Source organism: Camelus ferus, chromosome 9 (assembly GCF_009834535.1).
Source record: "Camelus ferus isolate YT-003-E chromosome 9, BCGSAC_Cfer_1.0, whole genome shotgun sequence".
Taxonomy (NCBI): domain Eukaryota; kingdom Metazoa; phylum Chordata; class Mammalia; order Artiodactyla; family Camelidae; genus Camelus; species Camelus ferus.
In genome coordinates, this window is record NC_045704.1 from 13,622,636 (window position 1) to 13,644,525 (window position 21,890).

The 21,890-nt window shown below is 49.2% G+C and overlaps 1 protein-coding gene and 1 long non-coding RNA gene across 4 annotated transcripts in view; one reads left to right on the plus strand and one right to left on the minus strand.

The window, feature by feature from the left end:
* Positions 1–21,890, minus strand: part of SULT2B1 (sulfotransferase family 2B member 1) — a 34,518-nt gene that overhangs the window by 4,220 nt on the left and 8,408 nt on the right. The window contains exons 2-5 of the mRNA XM_032485640.1: positions 7,344–7,483; positions 2,978–3,186; positions 762–888; positions 209–303 (exon numbers count right to left, since the gene is read on the minus strand). Coding sequence (XP_032341531.1) covers positions 209–303; positions 762–888; positions 2,978–3,186; positions 7,344–7,483 — 571 coding nt within the window. The remainder of the gene's footprint in view (positions 1–208; positions 304–761; positions 889–2,977; positions 3,187–7,343; positions 7,484–21,890) is intronic.
* LOC106730600 overlaps positions 17,952–21,890 on the plus strand; it is a 29,184-nt gene continuing 25,245 nt past the window's right edge. For all 3 annotated transcript variants that reach the window (XR_004322281.1, XR_004322279.1, XR_004322280.1), the window contains exon 1: positions 17,952–18,276. This is a non-coding gene — a long non-coding RNA (uncharacterized LOC106730600). The remainder of the gene's footprint in view (positions 18,277–21,890) is intronic.

Sequence of the window (21,890 nt, forward strand, 5' to 3'; positions counted from 1 at the left end):
CTGGCCACGGCGGTGGCCTCTGCTCTCCTTGAAATACATTAAGCACATGCTCTCCTCAGGGGCTTTGCACTGGCTGTTCCCGCTGCCTCCTCCTTCCCCACTCACCTTTTTTTCCTCAGCTCTTTGTCTTACCGGAAGGGAAGCTGGCGGGCATGAGGAGGGGAGGGGTAATAGGGCTGCTGGGCTGAGGTGGGGGTTGGGGAATCACCTGCTGCAGCTCCTCATAGGTGATAAACAGGAAGTTCTCCTTGCCCTGCATCCGAATCCAGCCCTTAATGTGGTTGAACCAGGAGCCAAACTGCACTGCGGGCAGAGGGGCAGGTGGGGTGAGGGGCGGGCAGCTGGCCCCCCTTTGCTGGGGCTCAGAGGAGCCCAGCCTGTCCCATGTGGCCCCAGGCCTGGCCTCTCCCAGCTGGAGGCCTCCCTCCAAGCCCCCTACATTGGGCTCCCCGTGTCCTTCTGTCTCCTGCTGTGTCTCTCTGATTCCGTCTCTCTCCGTTTCCATTTCTCTCTCTCTTGCTTCCTCCGTGTCTTTCAATCTCTCTCTGGTTCTTTCTCCCCGTTTCTGTATCTTATTGTCTCTGTTTTCTCTCTCAATCTCTTGGTCTCTTCTCTGTCTCCATTGCTCTTTATAATGCCCGGTATCTCTGTCTCTCTATCTCTCTGTCTCTTTTTTCTGTCTCCTACCCATCCCTCCTCTGTCCCTCTTCCCATCTGGGTCTACCAGGGGGTCCCCCACCTCACTCTGCCCCAGTCCTCACCTTCGCCTTTGAGGAAGTTCTGCAGGAACTGGTCAGGCGTGCCAGGGTCCTTCAACTGCCTGGCAATCTTGGAATAGTGATAGAGCGAAACCACAACATCCCGGGGGTTCCGGCCCATGTAGATCACCTGTGCGTGGGTGTTGGGAAGAGGAGAGATGTCAGCCCAGCAAGCTGCATGCCCTTTTTCTCCTGATCCTGCAGCAGGAAGGACTCAAGCTAGACTTCTCAAGGGACTTCCCAGTTAACGGGAGCTCAGATCAATCCACAGGATGGAGAGAGTTCCTTCCAACTATGTTCTAGGAATAGAGAGGGACTGTTTCTAGACCAGGTGGAGGCACAGTTTGGCTTCAGGAGATAAAGAGAAGAGGAGGAAGGCATGGGGTTCAGGGTGGGGGAGATCCCGGTGAGGGCTATTGACCAACAGAGAAAGGCAGCCTCCTCTCCTGCCTATTCCCAAAGCCAAGACCCCAGCCTCATTCTTTCCTGCGTAGACTCCCACCCTAGCCTCCTCCCCAGCCTCCCAGCCTCCACACAACACCAGAAGCTGACCCTGCCCTCCTTGGCTCTCCAGTGCCCAGGGTGGAGTCCTGGCCCCTGGGCCTGGCATTCTGATCTGTTTACCAGCTTCAGATTCCACAACCAACCCTACTCCAGCCCCATCAGAGATGTCCTTCCCCAAGCCCAAGGTCAGCCATGCCTACATGGCTAAACCTCCAACAAAAACCCTGGACACGGAGGCTCGGGTGAGCTTCCCTGGTGGGTGATGCTCTGTGCGTGTTGTCACACGTCACTGCTGGAGGACCGAGCACGGTCCATGCGACTCCACTGTAAGAGACAACTTGAAGCTGGTGCCTGGTCTCTCCTGGATGCTCCCCCAGGCACCTCTTCCCTTCACTGAACTTAATCTTTACCCTTTCTCTGTAATAAGCTGTAACTGTGAGTATGACAGCTTTGCTGAGTTCTGTGAATCCATCTAGCGAATCACTGAGTCTGAAAGTGGTCTTGGGGACCCCAAGATTGCAGTAGCCGTCTCTTCTCTGTCTGCACTCATATCCTTCCTTGGTGATCTTACCAGTCTCCTGGCTTTAATTTCTCTGTCTCTGTATATCTGTCTGTCTCTTTGTCTTTCTCTCCATATATGCATATCTCAACAGATTGCAAATAGATGCGTCCAGCCTACATCCGTCCTGTCAAATCCAGATTTGTCTATCTCGCTGCCCACTGGCAACCTCCCCCTGGACGTCGATGGGTCACAGCAGAGCTCCCCATCTCCCCCCAGATCCTCTCCTCCCCAACCTCCCCATCTCAGTTGATGATGGCCCCATCCTCCCAGCTGCTTAAGCCAACCCCCCTGCCGTCACCTTTGACTCATCTGTTTCTCTCACACCCACATCCCATCTGCCAAGCAAAGCCTCTGGGCTCCACATTCAAAATACACCCCTAAACCCAGCCCTTTGCCTTCACCTCCATGGCCATCACCCTGATCACCTCCATCACCCCCTTCCACATAGCCTATGGCCTCCTCACCAGCACACTGCTTCTGCCCTCTCCCCAACGGTCTGTTCCCAATTTGCAGCCAGAGGGCACATGTAAAAAACTAAATTGGCTCCATTTCTCCTTTGCTCAGAGCTCTCCCCTGGCTCCTGTCCCACTCAGAGACAAGCAAACTCCCCACCAAAGCCCACGTGGCCCTGCACATTTTGGCCCCTCTTACCTCCCTGACATCATCTCCACTCCTCTCCCCCTTTCTCACTTGGATCCAACTACATAGTCCTCCTTGCTGGGCCTCAGGCATGCCATACCTACCCCAGGGCCTTTGTACTTGCTCTTGCCTCTGCCTGAAATGTTCTTTCCCCAGACATCCCACTGGCTTCTTTCCCTCACCTCCCAGGTCTTTACTCAAATACACCTTCCTACTGAGGCCTCCATGACCACCCTATTTATCATTGAAATCCCCACCCCTAACTCTAGTCCTACCCTCTCCCCCTTCTCACTGTGAATTTATCGCCTTGGACGTGTTAAATATTTTCCTTATGTAGGCCATCTGTTCACTGCCTGTCCGCTTTAAAATGTGGCTCACGGGGCAGGTGTTCTTGTGTGTGTATTTACTGCTGTTCTAGATCAGGGCCAGGCCCATAGTAGGTATTCAATAAGGATGTGCTAAGTTCATCAGTTAGTTAAGCCCCCTCCCCCAACACCCGTCCTTCCTCCATCACCTTAGCCTTGGAGTTGAAGAAGTCCTTGGTGAAGAGCTGGATGGGGAGGTGAGAACTCATGAGGCGGGGGCTGGGCTGGTCAGGGAGGCTGAAGGCACCCATGATGGCCTCACACCAGGGTGACCGCTTCCAGATGGGTACTGAGTGAATCCAAGAGGGGTCCCCATCCTTGAGGATTAAGCTGATGATCTCAATCATCCAGTTGGTGCCTGTCAGGAGAAATTGGGCACATTAATCAGAAGTGGGGAGGGGTGAAGAGAAGGATATAATCAAAAGCGTAATGGCTGCATTTATTGCATAATTTGCTACCTATTTTATTGCACAGATTTCTTAAAACCAGCAAAGAAGTCAGGGGTTGGTTATCTTTTTTTTTTTTTTTAATTGAAGTAGAGTTGATTTACAATGTTGTGTTAGTTTCAGGTATACAGCAAAGTGATTCAGATACATATATATGTATATTCTTTTCCATTATAGGTTATTACAAGATATTGAATATAGTTTCCTATGCTATACAGTAGGCCCTTGTTTATCTCTTTTATATATAGTAGTGTGTATATGTTAATCGCAGACTCCTAATTTATCCCTCCATCCTCCGCCCCCTTAGAGTTGGTTATCTTTATTTTAGAAGCAGGAAACTGAAGCTCAAAGAAACAAAGTTGCCAGCCAAGGCAGCAGAGCTAGGAAGCGGCAGGTGGCAGGGACTGGCTAGCTGTCCACCCATCCCCATTTCGTTTCCCTACCGGGAATATCATGGGACTGCATTTTTCCAGCCTCCCCTGCAGCTACATGTGGGGCCATGTGACTGGGTTCTGGCCAAGGAAGTGCAGGCTGCAGCGATGTGCAGACATTTCCAGGCCTGGCCCATAAACACCTGCCACGTGACACCCGCCCTCCCCTCTCTGCTGGCTGGATGCAGAGATGCCAGTGGAAACTGGGGCTCCTCGGGATGGCAGAGCCATGAGTTGGAAGGAGCTGGGATGCTGGAGACTGCATAGATTTTCCCCGACTTCCCTGCATCCATCCTGCGCCAGTTGGAGTTTATGGGAATGAGAAATAAACTACTGGGTTCAGCTTCTGAGATTCTAAGGCTTATGTATTAGGACAGAAGCCCTCTGTTAATACATAGAGGAAACTGGAATTGAATCTAGGTGTCTAGACTTAAAACCTCAGCTCTGTTCACTGCCCCTGGTTGGAAATAACACCTTGATTTCTGTGGGAAGCCACAAACGCCACACAGAAGGAAGAGACCTCATTAATGACCCAGTTCATAGGTCCAGATTCTAGGAGACTACTGGCAGGTTAGATGAGAAATAATAATAATGTTAATGATCACTTGAAATTTTTTTTCTTCTTCTTTTTAAATTTTTTCTTTTTGTTTAATCACTTGGAATTAGTATTCTATTGCCTTGGATTCTAACAGCTACCCTGTGCCAGTTCTCAGTGTATTGCCTCTCAGCTCCAAATCCGCACTGGATTGGCGGGTTTTGTGACGTTGGAGCTGGACCCTGGAAACATTTCTCCCTTGCCAGCTAGCGCAATGTTAATCTTTGTCAGTAGAGGGCGCCAGAGGAACCCTGTAGAAGGATGGGCTATCTCTTCCTTGTTCTCCTGAGCTTCTCCGGGCTGGCTCTTGTGATGGACAGCGGCCAGCAGTGCAGGGGACACCAGTGGCACTTAGGCCTCCGCCAACCCCCCAGCAAATTTCCTTGGGCGCTTTTCTTCAGCCCTAGAGGGAGCAGCTGCTCTTTGTATTGGCTCTGCCTGTATAATCCCCTGTTACCAGTTAATAATTCTTTTTTTGTAGGTGGGTGGAAAATATACATAAAACGAAATAGACCAATTTAACCAGAGATACTGGGGATTGAACCCAGGACCCTGTGCATGCTAAGCATGCACTCTACCACTGAACTATACCCACCCCTCCCCCCAATTTAACCATTTTTAAGAGTACGATTCTATGGCATTAAGTACATTCACATTATTGTGCAAATATCACTACAGTCTAGCTCCAAAGCTGTTTCAAACAAAGTCTGCTGTTTGGGGAACAGATTTCCACAACTTCTATGAAAGGAAATTTGGCTATATTCATTAAAATTGCAAGTGCACAGAGCCTTTAACCAAGCAATTCCATGTCTAGGAGTTTGTTCTGCAGGTAAGTGCAAATGTGTGCGAATGATACATGTACAAGATGTGGCATTGTATATAAAGGTAAAAGACTGGAAACTAGTAAATCCTAATCAGGAAGGAACTAGTTAAACAAGAATTCTTGTACAGCTGTTATGGAATACTATGGAACTGTAAAAAAACAAAACAAAACAAAACAAAACCAACAACAGGAAGCTATTTGTTTACAGTTCTCAGATGGGATGATGTCAAAATATAAGGCAAAACCAATCAAAACCATGACACAGAATGGTGTGTATCACGTGTTAACTTTTGTGGGAAAAAAGTTTAAAAAATTATGTACATTTTTGCTTGTACATGCAAATTTTGGAAGGATACATGGGGACTACTAGTGGCTGTGGGAGGAGAGAGATTTTACAGAGTAAACCTTTTGTACCTTTTGAATTTTGAACCATGAATATATTACTTTCTAAGAGAGAAATTAATTAATACATTTTAAATTTAAAAAAAACAACTAAAAGAATAACTGGACATCCATATGGAAACAAAGAACCTTGATATATATCTCATGCCATATATAAAGTTTATCTTAAATTGGATCAGAGACTTCAGTGTGAAATCTAAAACTATAAAACTTCTAGAAGAAAACATAAAGGCCATCTTCATTGGCCTTAGTTTAGGAAAAGATGTCTTAGACATGACATCAGAAGTCTGATCCATTAAAGAACAAATTGGCTGTTGGATTTCATCAAAAATTTAAACTTTTGCTCCGAGAAGACACTGAACAGAGAATGAAAAGACAAGCCACAGACTTGGAGAAAATACTTACAAAAGGCATATCTGATAAAGGATGTGGACTCAGATTGTATAAAGAACTGTCAACACCCCATAATTAGAAGACCAACAACCCAATTGAAAAGGGCAAAAAATGTTTTGTACAGATACATTACCAAAGAAGATATATGATGGCTAATAAGTCCATGAAAAGATGCTCAACATAATTAGCTATTAGAGACGTGCAAATTCAAGCCACAACGAAATACTAGAATACACCTGTTAGAAAGGCTTTTTAAAAAAATCTGACATTATCAAGTGCTGACAAGGAAGTGGAGCACCTGGAACCCACCCACATTGCCAGTGAGAAGGCAAGATGGTAAACCAGCTTGTAAAAAATGCAGGATGGTTCCCATTTTGGAAACCAGGTTGGCAGTTTCTCATAAAGTTAAGCATATGTACTTCCCGTAAACTCAGCGATCCCACTGCTAAGTATTTACCCAAGATCAAGTGAAAATATATTTCCATGTGTAGACTTGTATGCAAAGCTTCAGACTAGCCATATTCATACTCACCCTAGAGTGGAAACAACACAAAGTTCCTTCAACAGATGAATGGGAGGAACTGACCACAAAGGGGTGTGAAGGAATTTTTTTTGGGGGGGATGGAACTGTTTTGTATCTTGATTGTAGTGGTTCTATGACTTTGTCTATCAAAACTCATAGAACTTCGAGAGAAATGAAAACACATCCACAGACAGATTTGTATGTCAATGTTCCTACACGCATTATTCATAAGAGTAAAAGAGTGGAAAAAAACTGATTGTTTATATGACTAAACAGAATACAGTACACCCATACCATGGAATATTATTTAGCCATAAAAAGGAATGAAATATTGACACAGGCAACAACATGGATGAACTTCAAAAACATGATACATTCAAAAGATGAGATCCTGGGTTCAATCCACAGTACCTCAAAAAAAAAAAAAAAGAGTTCCTTCCCCAAATATTTATTGAATATGTGCCAGGCATTTATTATTCAGGCTCAAAGACTACACTAGTGATCAAGGAGCCGTGTTGTATTGAGGAAACCAGAGACAAAATCAACAAATGAAAATATAACATAGTGGCTGGCAGCGCAGAACAGTATGAGGGGAGTTAAGGGGTAGAGAAGGACAGGATGGGGATGCTATTTTAGCCAGAAAGGTCAGGGAAGGCACCCCTGGGACGGTGAGCCAGCCTAGGGGAAGGGAGGGATCTGGGGGAAGGGTGCCTCCTGGCGGAGAACCAGCCAGTGCAAAGGCCAAGCTCACCCTGGTCCTGAGCCCCCCAAGGCGCCTTCAGAACCTCCTCCCTGCTTTCCTCTTTCCATTTTCCCTATTGTGCCCTTCTCATCCTCTGTCCCACACCCACCCCAACACTCCCTAGCACCATCCCCGCTCCCTGCCCCGGCCCAGCAGTTACCTGACTTGGGGTAGGTGACAATAAAGATGTCGTCATCCTGCACATCTGCGTTCTCTGCGATGCTGATGCTCTCAGGTGAGTAGATGCCAACGGGGAAGGGGATGCCTTTATACCTGAAGTATTCACCCGACAAATTCTGGCTGTAGGAGGGTGGGGGACACACCGTGAGGACTGGGGAGGAGGTTAGGACCGAGGTCACCCCTGGGAGGGTGAGAGACCAAAGGCCTGTGACTGAGCAGATTTCAAGGTTCCAGGAGCCTGCACAGGGTCCAGCTTCACAGCGGAGGCCTCCGGGACACGTGGCGGCAAAAAGTGGCGGAGGAATCTCAGGGCAGGTGAGGGAGGGCAGTGAGGGCTGCCCCCACTTGCTAGCGGGTCCTTGACAAGGAACTTTCTCTGCACCCCATTTCCTCATCCACAAAGTGAGGATGATTTATTAACACCCCTAACAATCCTATGAGGTGACGATGCTTATTCTCCCCATTTTCTGGATGAAGAAAGCGAGGCACAGAGAGGTTGAGTGGCTTGCCTAAAGCTACACCGCTGGCGGGGCATGCAGCACCTCCCATCTGCCGAGGGGGGCTAAGCGCTTTCCATACATCTACTCTTCACCCCAACCCTCAAGGAAGACACCAAGTCACCACCCACGTTACAAACGGGGCAACCAAGGCCCAAGCAGTCACCCTTCCTAGGCAGTCACAGAGCAGCAGAGCCCAGATGTAGAGTCCCCGGGAAGCTAAAACAGCCTTAAGCTTCCAGCCCCTCACTCAAGCTGCTTTTCCAAAACCCCTGCAATGGGTTCATATAGCCGTACACGTAAGTAAAATTTTCCAAAGTGAGACGTTTTAGGAGCCATCCGTTTAATCCGATGGCTCATCTGTTTAATCGCATGCTCTCCCGGGGTCTTCTGTCTGTGGCGTGGGAGAGCGATAGGGATGTTGGGGACCTGGGTAAGGAGAACTTGAGTTGGGGATACATTTCACTGGGCTCGCGTGGGACAGTGATCAGGTCTGTGGTCACGTCTGTGTATAGTTTTGGGATGGGGAGCTGGCTGGGTACAGGAAGTGCTTCCAGGAGCATTTCTTGGGCTTAATGACCGGAAGGCTGGGGTCCGAGGTCAGATTACCCTATCACCTGTCCAAGGGCACCTGGAACCAAAAGTTTTGGGTGGAAGAGGAGACAGGTTTGAAGCCAGAAGCTGGTGTGTTATTTTTCTGGAATATGTGGAGTGTTTGCCAGCTTTCAAAGCGAAACAACTCGCTGTCATTTCTTTTCTCACTCTAAACAAACATTCCCACTACCTCATGTTGCAGTCACACGTACTGATCTTTTTTCTCAGAGAGAACCTCTTTGAAACCGGATAAGCTTCAGGCCCCACAAAACCTGGATCCGCCCAGTCTTGGCCGCCACACCGTACTACTTAACATTTGTGGTCCTTTATGGTAGACTTATCACAGTACTTTGAGCCGGAAGAAAAAATTATGTGTGTGTAAGTGGGTCATATTGTCTGTGGATTTAGTTTCAGGATAGCGAAGGGGATTTACAAATATTCTGTTACATAAAGAAGGCTGGGGTGTGACCACACAGATGACACTCGGAAACACAGGATGTCCCGGAGGATATGATTCCAATGAGGGGACATTCAAACGGAGGGACAAGTAACCTACACTATTAGAAGGCGGGGTGGCCTTGGGGGGTGGGGGCTGATGAGGGGGCTAGTTTCAACCGCGTTGCCTGCTTTGCAAAATTTGCTGAGCGGTTGCCTGAAGCTCTCTGCACAGCACTCATGTTTTCCTTTAATAAAACTTTCAATGAATGAATGAATAAAACGAATGGGGAAAAAAACCACCTTTTCCTACTAAAACAATTGTTTTGAATAAAAGGGGGTGAGATGTGGGACCTAGTGAGGTTGAAAACCCAGCTGACTTGCACAAGCCTTTTCTGGTCATTCTTCCTTGTCTACCCAGTTGACTAATGAGGAAACTGAGGCCCACTGAGGGCTGCGACTTGCCCGGGGCTCTCCCAGTGATTTTGTTAATTTGTTTTTGTTTTGTTGTTGTTGTTGTTTGCGGGGAGGTCATTAGATTTATTTATTTTTTTAATGGAGGGACTGGGGATTGAACCCAGGACCTCCTGCATGCTAAGCACATACTCTACCACTGAGCTATACCCTCCCCCACTCCCGGTGTCTTTCCCGAAGGCCTCCACCAGCTTGGGAGATTTGAGGGGTGAGGACTTTCTCTGGGGCTTGGTACCAGGCTCAGGCTTACAGCAGAAGGACAAAGGTGGAGAACTGTGTCCTCTGCCTGGAGTCTCAGGAGGGCTCTGCAGAGCCCAGGTGAGGCTCAGCCCAGACAGCCAGGGTTTCCCAAGGGCAGTGTCCCAAGGCAGGCCTGGAGGAGGCTGTGGAGGAACCTGGTATGTGATCTATGGTCGGCTGGCAAAGGCCCTCTTTGTCCCTGGCTGGGGGCTGTTCCCAAGGAGACAGGGAAGGAAGGGCTGGTCACTTCAAAGGGGTAGGGGTGGAGGCTTTGCAGGCCCTGCTTCTAAGTAACCAAAGTGGAACTGATATGAGTAAGAGTGTGGTTCTGGAGCTGGGCCTTGTGGGCTCAGTCTGGTTTTGGCACTTGCTAGCCCAGTGAGACCTGGTGCTTCCTCGTGCGCCTCAGTTTCCTCGGCTGTAAAATGGGAATAGGAGAAATGGCATGGTGTGCTGGTTAACAGCATTAACCCTGGAGATGGAATACATGGGTTTGAAGGATACCTCCGCCAGCTGTGTGGCCGTGGGCAACTCACTCAACCTCCTTGTGCCTCAGTTCTTACATCCATCAAATGGGGAGCATAATAAACACTACCTCAGAAGGTTGTTGTGAGCATGTTAAAAAGAGCTTAGGACTGGGCCTGGCACAGGAGTAAGCACAATATACGTGTTTGTTAATTTTTTAAAAAATAGGTTTAGTTGGAGGGTTTCATGCAGGCAATGGAAATAAAAATGATTAAAATAGAGCCTGGCTCCTAGTCTGCATTCAATAAATCTGGGCTAAAATTATTGTCATTATACCAGTAATAGAGGCAACATTGGGCATTGTGTGAGCCCAGAGGAGAGGCTGCCTGGTACAGCCTTTGGCACACAGTAGGCCCTCAGCGCATTGTAATTACTTTATTGTTCAGTGATGTCATCAGTTATCCTATAGGTTGAGTGCAGGCTGGGGAATTAGTGATGTCACTAGTTGCCAGGCAGATTTAGCCCAGTGGGTGGAGCTGTGAGGTCATCAGTTACTAGGCGGATTAGCTGCTGAAGTTGCTAGGCCTTGGCTCTGATGGGTCAGATACGCTGTCTCTGTGCCCAGAGCAGCAGATCTCACCTCTCTTGAGCCTGTTTCCTCACCTGTCACATGAAGATAACAGTAATCTCAACCTTAGGGTTTTAATGCCTACCTGAGGATTAAAAGGGATAATGTATGTTAAGCACCAGGCTCCTGATAAATGCTCAGGACTTTGAAGCTCCCTTCAGCGTTCCTTGCTAGTTTAGTCTTTGATCTCACCAACAAAACAGCTCCTTGAGGGAGAAATTTCCTCCCTAGCCTACGGGAGAGAAAAACAGAGATGCTAGCAAAGCAAAGATCCTGGATCCTTCGGGTATCCCCGAAATAGTCACTGGATGCAGAAATGTATATATATGAGGGTGTCCCACCACCCCCCTCAGCACTTACAATCTCCAAATGGGGATCCAAGCCCCACCCCAGGAGGCCAGGGTGGAATCCATAGTGTTAGCATATTGACTGAAGGTGTAGTGAATGAATGAATGAATGTGTGAATGAATGAAGGGAGTTACCAGGACAAAAGTGGAGGACCATCAAAGAGCCCTTGCTATGTCCTTTCAGCTGCCTCTGTGGTTCTCAGCCCCAGGCACTTTAGAATCCCCTGTGGGGACGTTAGAAATTCTCAAAGCCTGAAATCACTCAAAGCCGATAGCATTCAAATCTCACCACTGGCTCTCTGAGCCCAGAACAATCAGTTGCTCAATAAATGACTGGGCATCAACAGTCAGTAAATAACCAAGGCACGAAAGGGAGAGGACTGGGGTCTCCCAGCAGGTTAGGAGGCCACAGATAACAAAATGGAGATTGAGGGAAGGGGAGCGATTTGGCCAAGGCCACGCGGCAAGTACAGAGCAGAGGTGAGGTTTGAACCTCAGCCCGAGACAGCTCTGGCCCAGTCCCTCCTTCCCGATGTACCCCTCGCTCCAGCCAAAGCCCCCAAATGCACCCCTGGCCTTTGTGTCTGCAGTTCCTCCCACCGGGAATGCCGGTCTCTGCGCTTGAGCATGGAGGCTAGCCAGGGAGGCCCGCATTCTGGCTTGGCTGAATCTTCCTGTGTGTCCCCAAGCAGAAGCTGTGCATTTCTTTCCCTACCTTGTAAATTAAATCTGGCCCCGGGTGACGTTTTTTCTCCCTGGGTTCTGAGCCCATTTTGTTCCCATGCCCCATCCAGGGTCTGGCATGCTGCTCTCTCGGCTGGAGCAGAGGAATGAAGATGGCAACTGAACTGGGGCAGAGACCAGCAGCAGGAGGAACAGGGGACACAGCTAGGGCCCACACAACAGGCAACGGGCCAAGGACGTACTTAGCCTCCTCGAAGGGGCCTGGCCTGGCCTGGCCTGGCCTGCCCTGCTAGGGAGACCTCAGGACATGAGACTCTAAGAACCGCCCAACATGGTGACCCTCCTGCCTCCCACTGCCCCACAGTCCACCAGTCTCTTCCTCTTCGTCCTCATTGCCCCCGGCCAGCTCAAGTCTCCTCCTTGCCCCCTGGACCCTCAGCCCAGCCTGCTCCCCAGTCTCTTGGCCTCCAGCCTCTCCTTCCTGTCCATCTCTGAAATGGCCTGGAATGCAAGGTCCTATGTAGGCTGGGGCCTGCCACTCCCCTGGCCTCCTCAGACTCCAAAGACCCTTCTGGCCCCAGCTTGGGAGGAGGGGCGGGGAAGCCACCCTTGTGGAAATGCTATGCCAAGGGCATGCATTATCACAGACTTCTCCTAGAACCCCATGAAGTGGGTCTTGAGAGCCTCACTTCATGCCAGAAGCAGTGGAGCCCCAGAGAGGTTAATATATTTTCTTAAGGTCTCACAGCAGTCTTCATAGGAGGTCTCAATAAATACCTGTCAATGTGCTCCACTCCTTCCTCCTCCACTAGGACACAGTGTGTCTGCCTCCTTCTGTGTTTTATCCCCTGTGCCTCGCATACAACAGCTGTGCAGGAAACAAACCCATCCTTGGTTCAGATTCCCTGGTATTGGGGGCTCAGTCACCACCTCCAGAGGCAGCCCAGGCCACACAGCGGGGAGGAAAGACGGGCTGAGGTTGGACAGACTTGGATTTGGCCCCGGCTCCTTTTCCAATTAACTGTGTGACCTTTGTGGAATTAAAGAAACCTCAGCTAAAATTGGAGTCAGAGGCCTGAAGGGGGAGCATTCATGCCCTGCCATGAACTCATTTGCTCCAAACCTGAGAGAGAAGCTTCCGTCTCAGGAAGGTGACTCTACTTACCATCCCGCGGAAGGAAGGAAACTCCCGCCCATGATGGCCCAACCAATCAGAAACTGAGCAGCCCAGCCAATCAGAGACTGTAGCAGCCCAACCAATGGAAAACCTCCAGACTTTGGAACCCTCCAATGAATTCGTTGGTTGTCACAGCCCCTCCCAATTCTCCCTTTTCCCCTGTAAAGCAACTTCTCCCTTGTTCTCTGGATTTGCCAATGGGAGACCACAGCTTGCATTTCCCGAGTTGCAATTCGTTTCGCTATTCTCAAATAAACTCACTTTTGCTGATAAAATAACTGACTATTACATTATTAAAGTTGACACCTTGAATACACGGCTTGACCTCTCTGTGCCTCAGTTTCTCATCTGGAGGAGTCTAGGAAAGAGGGCACTTGGTAGGGATTAAAATTGCTTTCACCTGTCCCTTCTCACCAGGATTACTGCGCTCACTTCATTATTGGTCTCCCTGCTTCCACCCCTGCCCTCTACAGTCGTTCCCCGCATGGCAGCCAAAAGGATCTGGTTAGAACCTAAGTCGGCTCCTGTCCCTCCTCTGCTCAAAACTGTCCCTCGGTCTGTCTCACTCAAAGTAAAAGCAAAGTCTCACCATGACTGCAAGGCCCCGCCTGATCTACCCTGATCCTGCTCTGCCTTTATCTTCCCCCTCTCTCCCGTGCTCACTGGGCTCCAGCTAGACAGGTCTCCTAGCTGTTCCTCCAACACTTAAGGCTGAGTCCTGCCTCAGGGCCTTTACACTGGCTGTTTTGTCTTCCATTCAGGCCTGTGGCTGGCACCCTCACCTCCTGCAAGTCTCTGCTCCAACATCATTGCTTGTCAATGAGGCCTCCCCTGACACGCTGTTTACGGTTGAACCCACCTCATCCCTTCACCCTGCCTTGTTTTCCCATCACACTGCCCATGACCAGCTCTTACGGTTTACATATCATGTTGATTGTCTCTTGCCTTTCTCTGTGCTTGTATGTAAACTCCATGAGACCAGCGATTTTTTGGGGGGAGGGGGTGGGAATCTGTCTTGATTGCCAATGTATCAAACCACTGGCATACCCAGAGAAGACCCCCAGTCAATTTTTGTTGAAAAAATAAAAAATAACTCTCACAGTGCTCCCTGACCCGACACTCCTCACTACATCATGCGCTTTAATTCATTTATTCCCTCAACAACCCCAGGAGGCCACCCACAATAGTATTGCTATCCCTGCATTACAAATGGGGAAATGGAGGCACAGAGAGGCAAAGTCACTTGGTGAATGTCACACAGCTGCAGAGGGCACAGCTGGGGTTTGAACCCAGGCAGTGTGGCCCCACAGTTTGCACCCCTAACCACTCAGTGCCATGGCGTAGCTCCTCCCCACTCCCCATAGGGTTCTCCTCAAATGTGCTCTTTCTGGGAGGGGACTGTGGGGGGCTGGGGGAGGGGGTGGTCAGGAAGACATAGGTTTGACCTCAGGCAATTCACATAACCTCGATAAGTCTCAGTGTCCACCTCCCTCCCCTTGGTCGCAGGAATATTTAACTCCTAGACATATGCTATTATTATTATTATCATTATATTATATTATATATTGTAGATTAATATACCTCAATGAAATATCTTAATATAAGCACAGATTTTAAAGTGGAGTTTCTCCCCCACTTGGGGGTTCACCCAAGAGAAATAAAACTTTTGTTCAAGTGGGAAGGGGCCTCTGTAGCACCTTGCTGGCCACGGAGGCTGCTGGGGTCAGGAAAAAAAAGGTGGGGGGAGGGTATAGCTCAGTGGTAGAGCACGTCCTTAGCATGCATGAGGTCTGGGGTTCAATCCCGAGTACCTCCATTAAAATAAATAAATAAATAAACCTAATTACCCCCCCCCCAAAAAAACAACAGAAAATTTAAGAACTTGGCAGAGGGAGGGTATAGCTCAAGCAGTAGAGTGCATGCTTAGTATGCACAAGGTCCTGGGTTCAATCCTCAGTACCTTCTCTAAAAATGAATAAACCTAATTACCTCCCCTCCCTCCACCCACTAAAATAAAATGATTAAAAAATTTAATAATAATTAAAATATTTAAAGAAAACCCTTATGTTCACACTAATGTCTGTACTAGCATGTTTATAGCTGCCCTACTCATAATCTCCAAAAACTGGGCACAACTCAAATATCCTTCAAAGGTTGAGTGGATAAACAGTGGTGCACAACCACCACACGGTACTTCTCAGCAATGGTAAGCAAGAAACCGTTGATACCACAGCCACATAGATGAGTCTCAGAGGCTTTGGGCTGAGTGAAGGAAGCCAGACTCAGGAGGTCACAAACTATATAATTCCATCCATATGACTGCGGTGGGCTGAATGATGGCCCTCAAAGAGGTCCACGTTCCAGTCCTTGGAACCTGCAAATAGGTTCCATTGCACTGTCAAAGGGATTTTGCAGCTAGGATTATGTTAAGGATTTGGAGCTGGGGAGAGAATCTAGTGGACCCTGAACATGATCACAAAGGTCCTTAGGGAGACAGAAGTGTTAGAATCGGAGAGGGAAGAGATACTCATATGTCAGAAAGGAGAGAGCTTGGAAGGTGCTACACAGCTGGCTTTGAAGATGGAGGAAGGGATGAAGGCAGCCAAGGGATGCAGGTGGCCTCCAGAAACTGGGAAAGGCCTGGGAGGAGACGGGAGGCCTGCAACCCTGCTGACACTTTGATTTTAGCCCAATGACCCTGATTTCAGACTTCTGACCTCCAGAAGTGTACGAGGACAAATCTGTATTGCTTTAAACCAGTTTGTGGTCATTTGCTGCAGCAGCAATAGGAAACCACATAATATTTCTGAAAAGACAAAACTATGTGAACAGGGAATAGATCAGTAGCTGGGGGAGTAGGGTAAGGAGGGGAGGGGAGAGGGCAGCTAGGGATGGGGGAGGGTGTGACTACAAAAGGATGGTGGTGCAGTCCTCCATCCTGATTGCAGTGATGGTTACACAAATCTATGCATATGTTAAAATTCATAAAGCTATACACTCTCCCACAACACAAATCAATTTGACTGATTCATTAAAAAAACTCAAATAGACACTTAACACCCATTAGCTATTTTTATAACAAGACATCCCGCTGGCCAGGATCCCTTTAGGCTACCCAGGTTTATGCAGAGAAGTGACTCCTGCCTAAGTGACAGGCCTGCTTTGGATTTGCTGTGTGACCTGAGGTCACTCTCAAGCCCCCTCTGGTCTCACTTGAAGAATGAGCAGTGATTTGATGGGGCAGGGAGAAGATACCAGGGGCCTCTTTTCCAGGGACCTCCCAGTCTGATCTCCAAAGAGAACTCCCCATTCCTGGTAGCTTTAGGCCTTTTTGCCTGAAATGGGTCAAATTCATTCTTTCAGCCCACAAATACTTACCCAGCATCTACCTTGTGCCAGACACTGGGGGACACAAAAGTGAGTGCAGCTGACAAAAACCCCTATTGCAGGGGGAGGGTATAGCTCAGTGGTAGAGTGCATGCCTAGCATGCACAAGGTCAGGGTTCAACCCCCAGTACCTCCATTAAAAAAAATAAGTAAACCTAATTACCTCCTCCTCCCCCCCAAAACACTCAAAAACAAAACAATAACAATGCTTTATAAAATTAAAAAAAAACCTCTATTGCGGTTTATGTTTGAAGGAACAATAAAATTAACACAAAATGTTCTAAATGTTGTGTATTGGATAGTGATAGGGGAAACAAGCAGGTGGGGGCTAGGGAGCATCTAGGGTTGGGAGGGTTTGCAATTTTAGGTCGATGGAGTCAGGGGAGGGCCCTCGGGGGAGGTGACCTTTGAACAGACTTGAAGGAGGTGAGGAAAGAGTCATGTGTGGGTACCAGAAAGAACAGTGTGTGCAAAGGAGGGAGGGAGGGCAGGCTGCTGGGATTCTGGGGTTTTGTGGGACTGGAACTGCCCCCCAACTCCTGTGTGTGGACCCTATCCGGCCAAGAATGTGATTGCATCTGGCTGCGGCTGCGGCTGCGGCTGCGGCTGCACCAGGAGTTTCTCTGCAGCCCCGCGGTCCTGCTGACTCACAGCGGGAGCCTGCGATCAACCCTCCTTTCTCTAGAGAACGCTGCCAAGACTCCACTAGTCTGAGCTGCATTCTATGCGCCTCCGTTCCCAGAACACCCTGTGCGGTGGTCAGCCGCCCTTTGCCTGGGCTGTCTCTCTTACAGGAGTGCTCTTTTTCACCTCTCGAAATTCCACTTGGAGCCCATCTGGGCAAGCATCTCACATTCTCTGGCCACCTCCACCTCAGCGGAATGACTCATGCCTTGGCCAGAATGCAGAAAAGGCTCTTTGACTGTCCTGCCTTCCCCTGCTGCGGCAGCAGGGAGAGTAATTAGAGTAACCTCTTTGGGAGCTCACTTGGCAACGTTTAAATTACACAGGCCTCCTCTGCTAAAGAAAACATTCCCTCCATGCGCATGGTTCCCCACCTCAGCACCCTGTTTGCTTCTTTTACAGCCCTTTTAATACTTAGTAACTATTTTCTTTGTCTATTAACTTCTTTAAATCAATCTTCCCCGCTAGTAGTGGAGCTACAAGGGAGCAGAAATTCCCCTCCTCACAGGTCCCCCCTCCAAGAACCAGAGTCTGACAGGCAGGCAACACTCCATTATTTTTGTTAGATGCACAAATGAACATGACCCCCCAGAATTTTAAGGGATGGGGCCCCCCTAAGGAAGTGCCAGAAGAAATATGTTCCACTGTGAAGGAAAAGCCGGGCTGGGCCTACTTGTAAATCTAAGTGTAACAAGTGTCGGATTACTGATCTGAGTTCTGCTGGGCTAACTGGTAAATCTAAGTTAATAAGTGTCGGTTAGCTGATTCCCTGCTCATTTTCTTTTTTTGCTAGCCAGTTAGATTTTCAGAGAGACATATCTGGCCTTGGAATATTAGTTTGCTGCCTCCCTGCCTCTACTTTTGTGACAATGATGCTGCTAAAGCTGTTCCACGCCTATTGGCTGAAAACCCCAAGCTTGTACTTTACCCTATAAAACCTCATGCGCACGTCTTGGAGGTGCTCAGAGCTTCGGAGCAGAAGCCCCTCTGAGCCTGCTGGCGTAATACATCTGAGTACTCCAACCCTCCGAGTGGTGCTTGTTTCTTGCTGGCCTCTCATTTCCGTAACATTTCTGGAGGCCCCAGCGAGATTCAACCACGCCGGCCCCTTGAGCCACTGGACTGGTGGCTCCAGCCGACTAGGGGACCGGACTTCAGCAGGGAACGAGGTGGTGCCGCCTGACGATAATTCCGGGTTCTCCTTCGTGACGGTGACTCGGCCCCCCTGTGTGGCTGGGCTACAACCAGAGCCAGACTCGGTGGAGGGAAGGACAGACTCACCAGGTGGCCGTCCGGACAAGGTAGGAACCCCCGGGAGGAATCAGGTCCTGTCCCAGTGGACAGAAGAGGAGGCTGATCCCCTCCTACAGGAAACAGGATATTGGGATTGGTGGGAGGACTGTTGTTAACCTCTGTGTGTGTGAGTGAATGTGCATCCTGTGAAGCATGCGATCAGGCTCGAGTTTGTAGCTCCACGGCATTCTGCTATGGAGTTCGAGTGAGTTCCAACCTGCAGTTCTGTGGTGACCTCATACGGCTCAGGGAGGTATCGGTCCCTCAGGGTCCCTATTGGAGTCAGCGGCTTATACTGACCCACCAAAGCTAAGAGGCACCTTCGTCCCCGTGAGGGGAGCGGCCAGGCGGACGCAGCAAAAACCCTCCCTTGTCTTGTCTGCAACACCTGCACAGGGTGGCTACACTGGGAGGGAAAGGGACATAAAACAGCATAGAAGTAAACGACCCCTGTGCCCTTGGGGACTAAAATGAGACTACTTTAAAAAAGTTTCAGATGCGACCTTGTCACCAGTCCCCCAGAATATCCTGTCATGATTAATAAACCACCCTCAATACTACCCCTCTGTCTAAAATACAGCCCGCAAGACCTGAGCCAGAGGGAGCCACCCCAGGACTGGCTAAAACCCTCTTTTGAGGTCCCCTTTTTGGTCCATTTATTCTGCCACCGGATGGCCATCCCGGCCTCATATTTTGTCAATTTAGGCTACAGAGAAGGCTTTGTGCAGGGACCCCCTAGAGCTCATCCAGGCCCAGGAGAACCTCAGGGACAAGTGCCTATTGTGAAACCCTAACTCACTGGCAGCTCTTCCAGCCAAGCAGATAGATATTAGGCCCAGCCAGGCAACAGGGTTTTTTTTTTTTTAAAATTTTCACTGTTCTGAGTGGAAAAAACCAGAAATACTGGGGTCACAGTCCTTGGTGCCAGGAGCAGACCCACACCTATAGGCCGTAAAATCTGTCAACTAATAATAGTGGGAGCCTCTAAATCAAAGCCGACAGTTCTGGACTGCACGATTAAAAATTTCCAAAAGGTGTTCTCAGGAAACTATAGAGTTTAATGACCCCTGGCAGGTTCCATACTTTGTGAAAATTTAAATGGTTGACCTTTGGAGTCGGGTGGCCCTCAGGAGAAACTCTGGACCTCGCAACAGTGCGAGCAGTCTATTGAATAATCACCGGAACCCCAGGCCACCCAGTTCAATTCCCTTATGTTGACTCCTGGCTAAATATCGCCCAGAATCTACCCTCATGGATTTGGTTCTGCTCAAATGGATCTGGACGATGCAAGATATTAGCAGCTCAGCTGGTCCAGGCAAAAACAAAAAAACAGAAACAAAAACAAAAACCAGATAGAGAAAAGCCTGTTTTCCAGGGAGACACAGAGGATGAGATGTGCCTGCCCCCTTTGTATGCACCCGGGGCACCGACACCTCCGGTCCCACTGGAGACATGGCCACCCTCTGTGTCACCACCTTCCCAACCTGAGGACCCAGAGGCAGAGCCCAGCCCCCAGCCTGAGCCTGCAGGAAGGAGACTCTGCTCAGCACAAGCCGGGAGGCCAGCACCGCCGGCCCTCCAAATGCCGCTGCGGGGGACACAAGGGCCCCAGCAAGCTGGGGAGGACGGGACTGTTCAGCCCAGGCGCCCCGTACTCTGCTACCAACCCTTTAGCACTACAGCCCTTCTCAATTGGCGCCGTCATACTCCTTCCTACTCTGAAAAACCGCAGGCATTTCAATCACATCATGGTCTGAACAGAATTAAAAAAGAGCTTCCACAATAATAGCAGATGAAGAGCCACTGGTAAATCGGTCAGGATTTTTGGCCTGCCCTCCAAAAAAGAAAAAGAAAAAGAAAAAGGAGCAAAAAGTGTTGGAGCGGGCTGTGTTTAACATCAGGAGGAACACCCCGGCACCGCCTCCACCTCGGCGGCCACTGCTGCCACCACCACCGCCGCCACAGCTGTCGGGGAGCGCCGGCCCCTGCCCAGTCCCGAAGTGATGCTGGGACAGTCATGGGGCTTTCTCACGGAGACATGCCAATATTTGGTCTCTGTCCAGACCACGATGATTTCTACTTGGTGGTGTGTGACGACTGTAATCAGGCTGTCAAACCGCAGGCTCTGATTGACCTTGTAGAGTCTGTCTTTCATTCTCACCAGCCCACCTGGGAAGATGTTCGCCAGCTGCTTCTGACTCTTTTCAATATGGAGGAAAAGAGACACATTCTCACTGAAGCACGAAAATGGCTGCAGGGCCGAGCCCCCAGGGACACATTAAATGCTCAGGGGTGGGCTATGACACGGGCCCCTGACACCAGACTAGACTGTGACTTTCTCTCGGAGTCCTGACTCAAAATGTGGGGCCTGTGGCCTATTTGTCTAAAAGACTGGACCCTGTGGCATCAGGATGGCCACCCTGTCTACGGGCCCTCGCTGCCACAGCCCCCGGTCACGAGGCAGACAAACTCACACTGGGACAGACTTTAAATGTAAAAGTGCCCCATTCTGTGGTGGCCCTGATAAACAGCCCAGGTTACAAATGGATAACTAACACAAGGATGACCCACTACCAGGGGCTTCTATGTGAAAATCCAAGAGTCCGTCTAGAGACTGTGCGAACCTTAAACCCAGCCACATATTTTCCTGAAGGGGAAGGGCAGCCTGACCATGACTACGAAGAAATCATCGAAGAGGTGTACGCGAGCAGGCCTGATCTAACCGACAAGCCCCTGCAAAACCCAGACCTGGAACTTTTCACAGACGGCAGCAGTTACATGCAGGATAGACAACGGCGAGCAGGTTACGCTGTGTCAACAATCCGAGAGGTAATAAAAGCAGAGTCCCTTCCCCCAGGATGGTCTGCTCAGCGAGCAGAGATCTGGACACTGGTCCAGGCACTAAGGGAAGGGAAAGGAAAATGAGCCAATATATACACCGATTCCAAATATGCATTTGCAACCTTGCATGTACATGGAGCCATCTATAAGGAGAGAGGACTTTTGGCTGCCGGGGAAAAAAAGATCAAAAACAAAGAAGAAATTTTACAGTTACTGGAGGCAGTATGGGATCCAAAGAAGGTGGCCGTTATTCACTGTAAGGGACACCAAAAAGGAAATGACCCTGTGAGCCAGGGAAACAGGCTGGCTAATCAAAAGGCAAGAGAGGCAGCCACCTAAAAACACTCAATAATTAAAATTATGGCAGCGCCAGAGCTACCCACTGCCCCAGAATATAGCCACGATGAAAACAATTGGGCACAGGCCAAACAAGGGAAGGAAGCAAAGGACGGATGGTGGATCATGACGGATGGATGGAAGGGTTTTCATCCCGGAATGACTAGCTTATCGCATAGGCCAACAACAGCACGAAGCCACACAACGGGAAAAATGGCTTTGGAGGCCCTCCAAATGTGATATTTCCCGATTTCTCGTCTCCCTACTCTGTGCACATCAGTCTCCCAGCGCTGCTTGCTCTGTGCTGAAAACAACCCAAAACAAGGGCCCACTGGGCCAACGAAAATACAATGATGCAGATTGGCTCCCTTCAAAGATTTAAAAGTGTACTTTACTAAACTGGGACACAGTAAGGGATATAAGTACCTGCTGGTTTTCGTCTGCA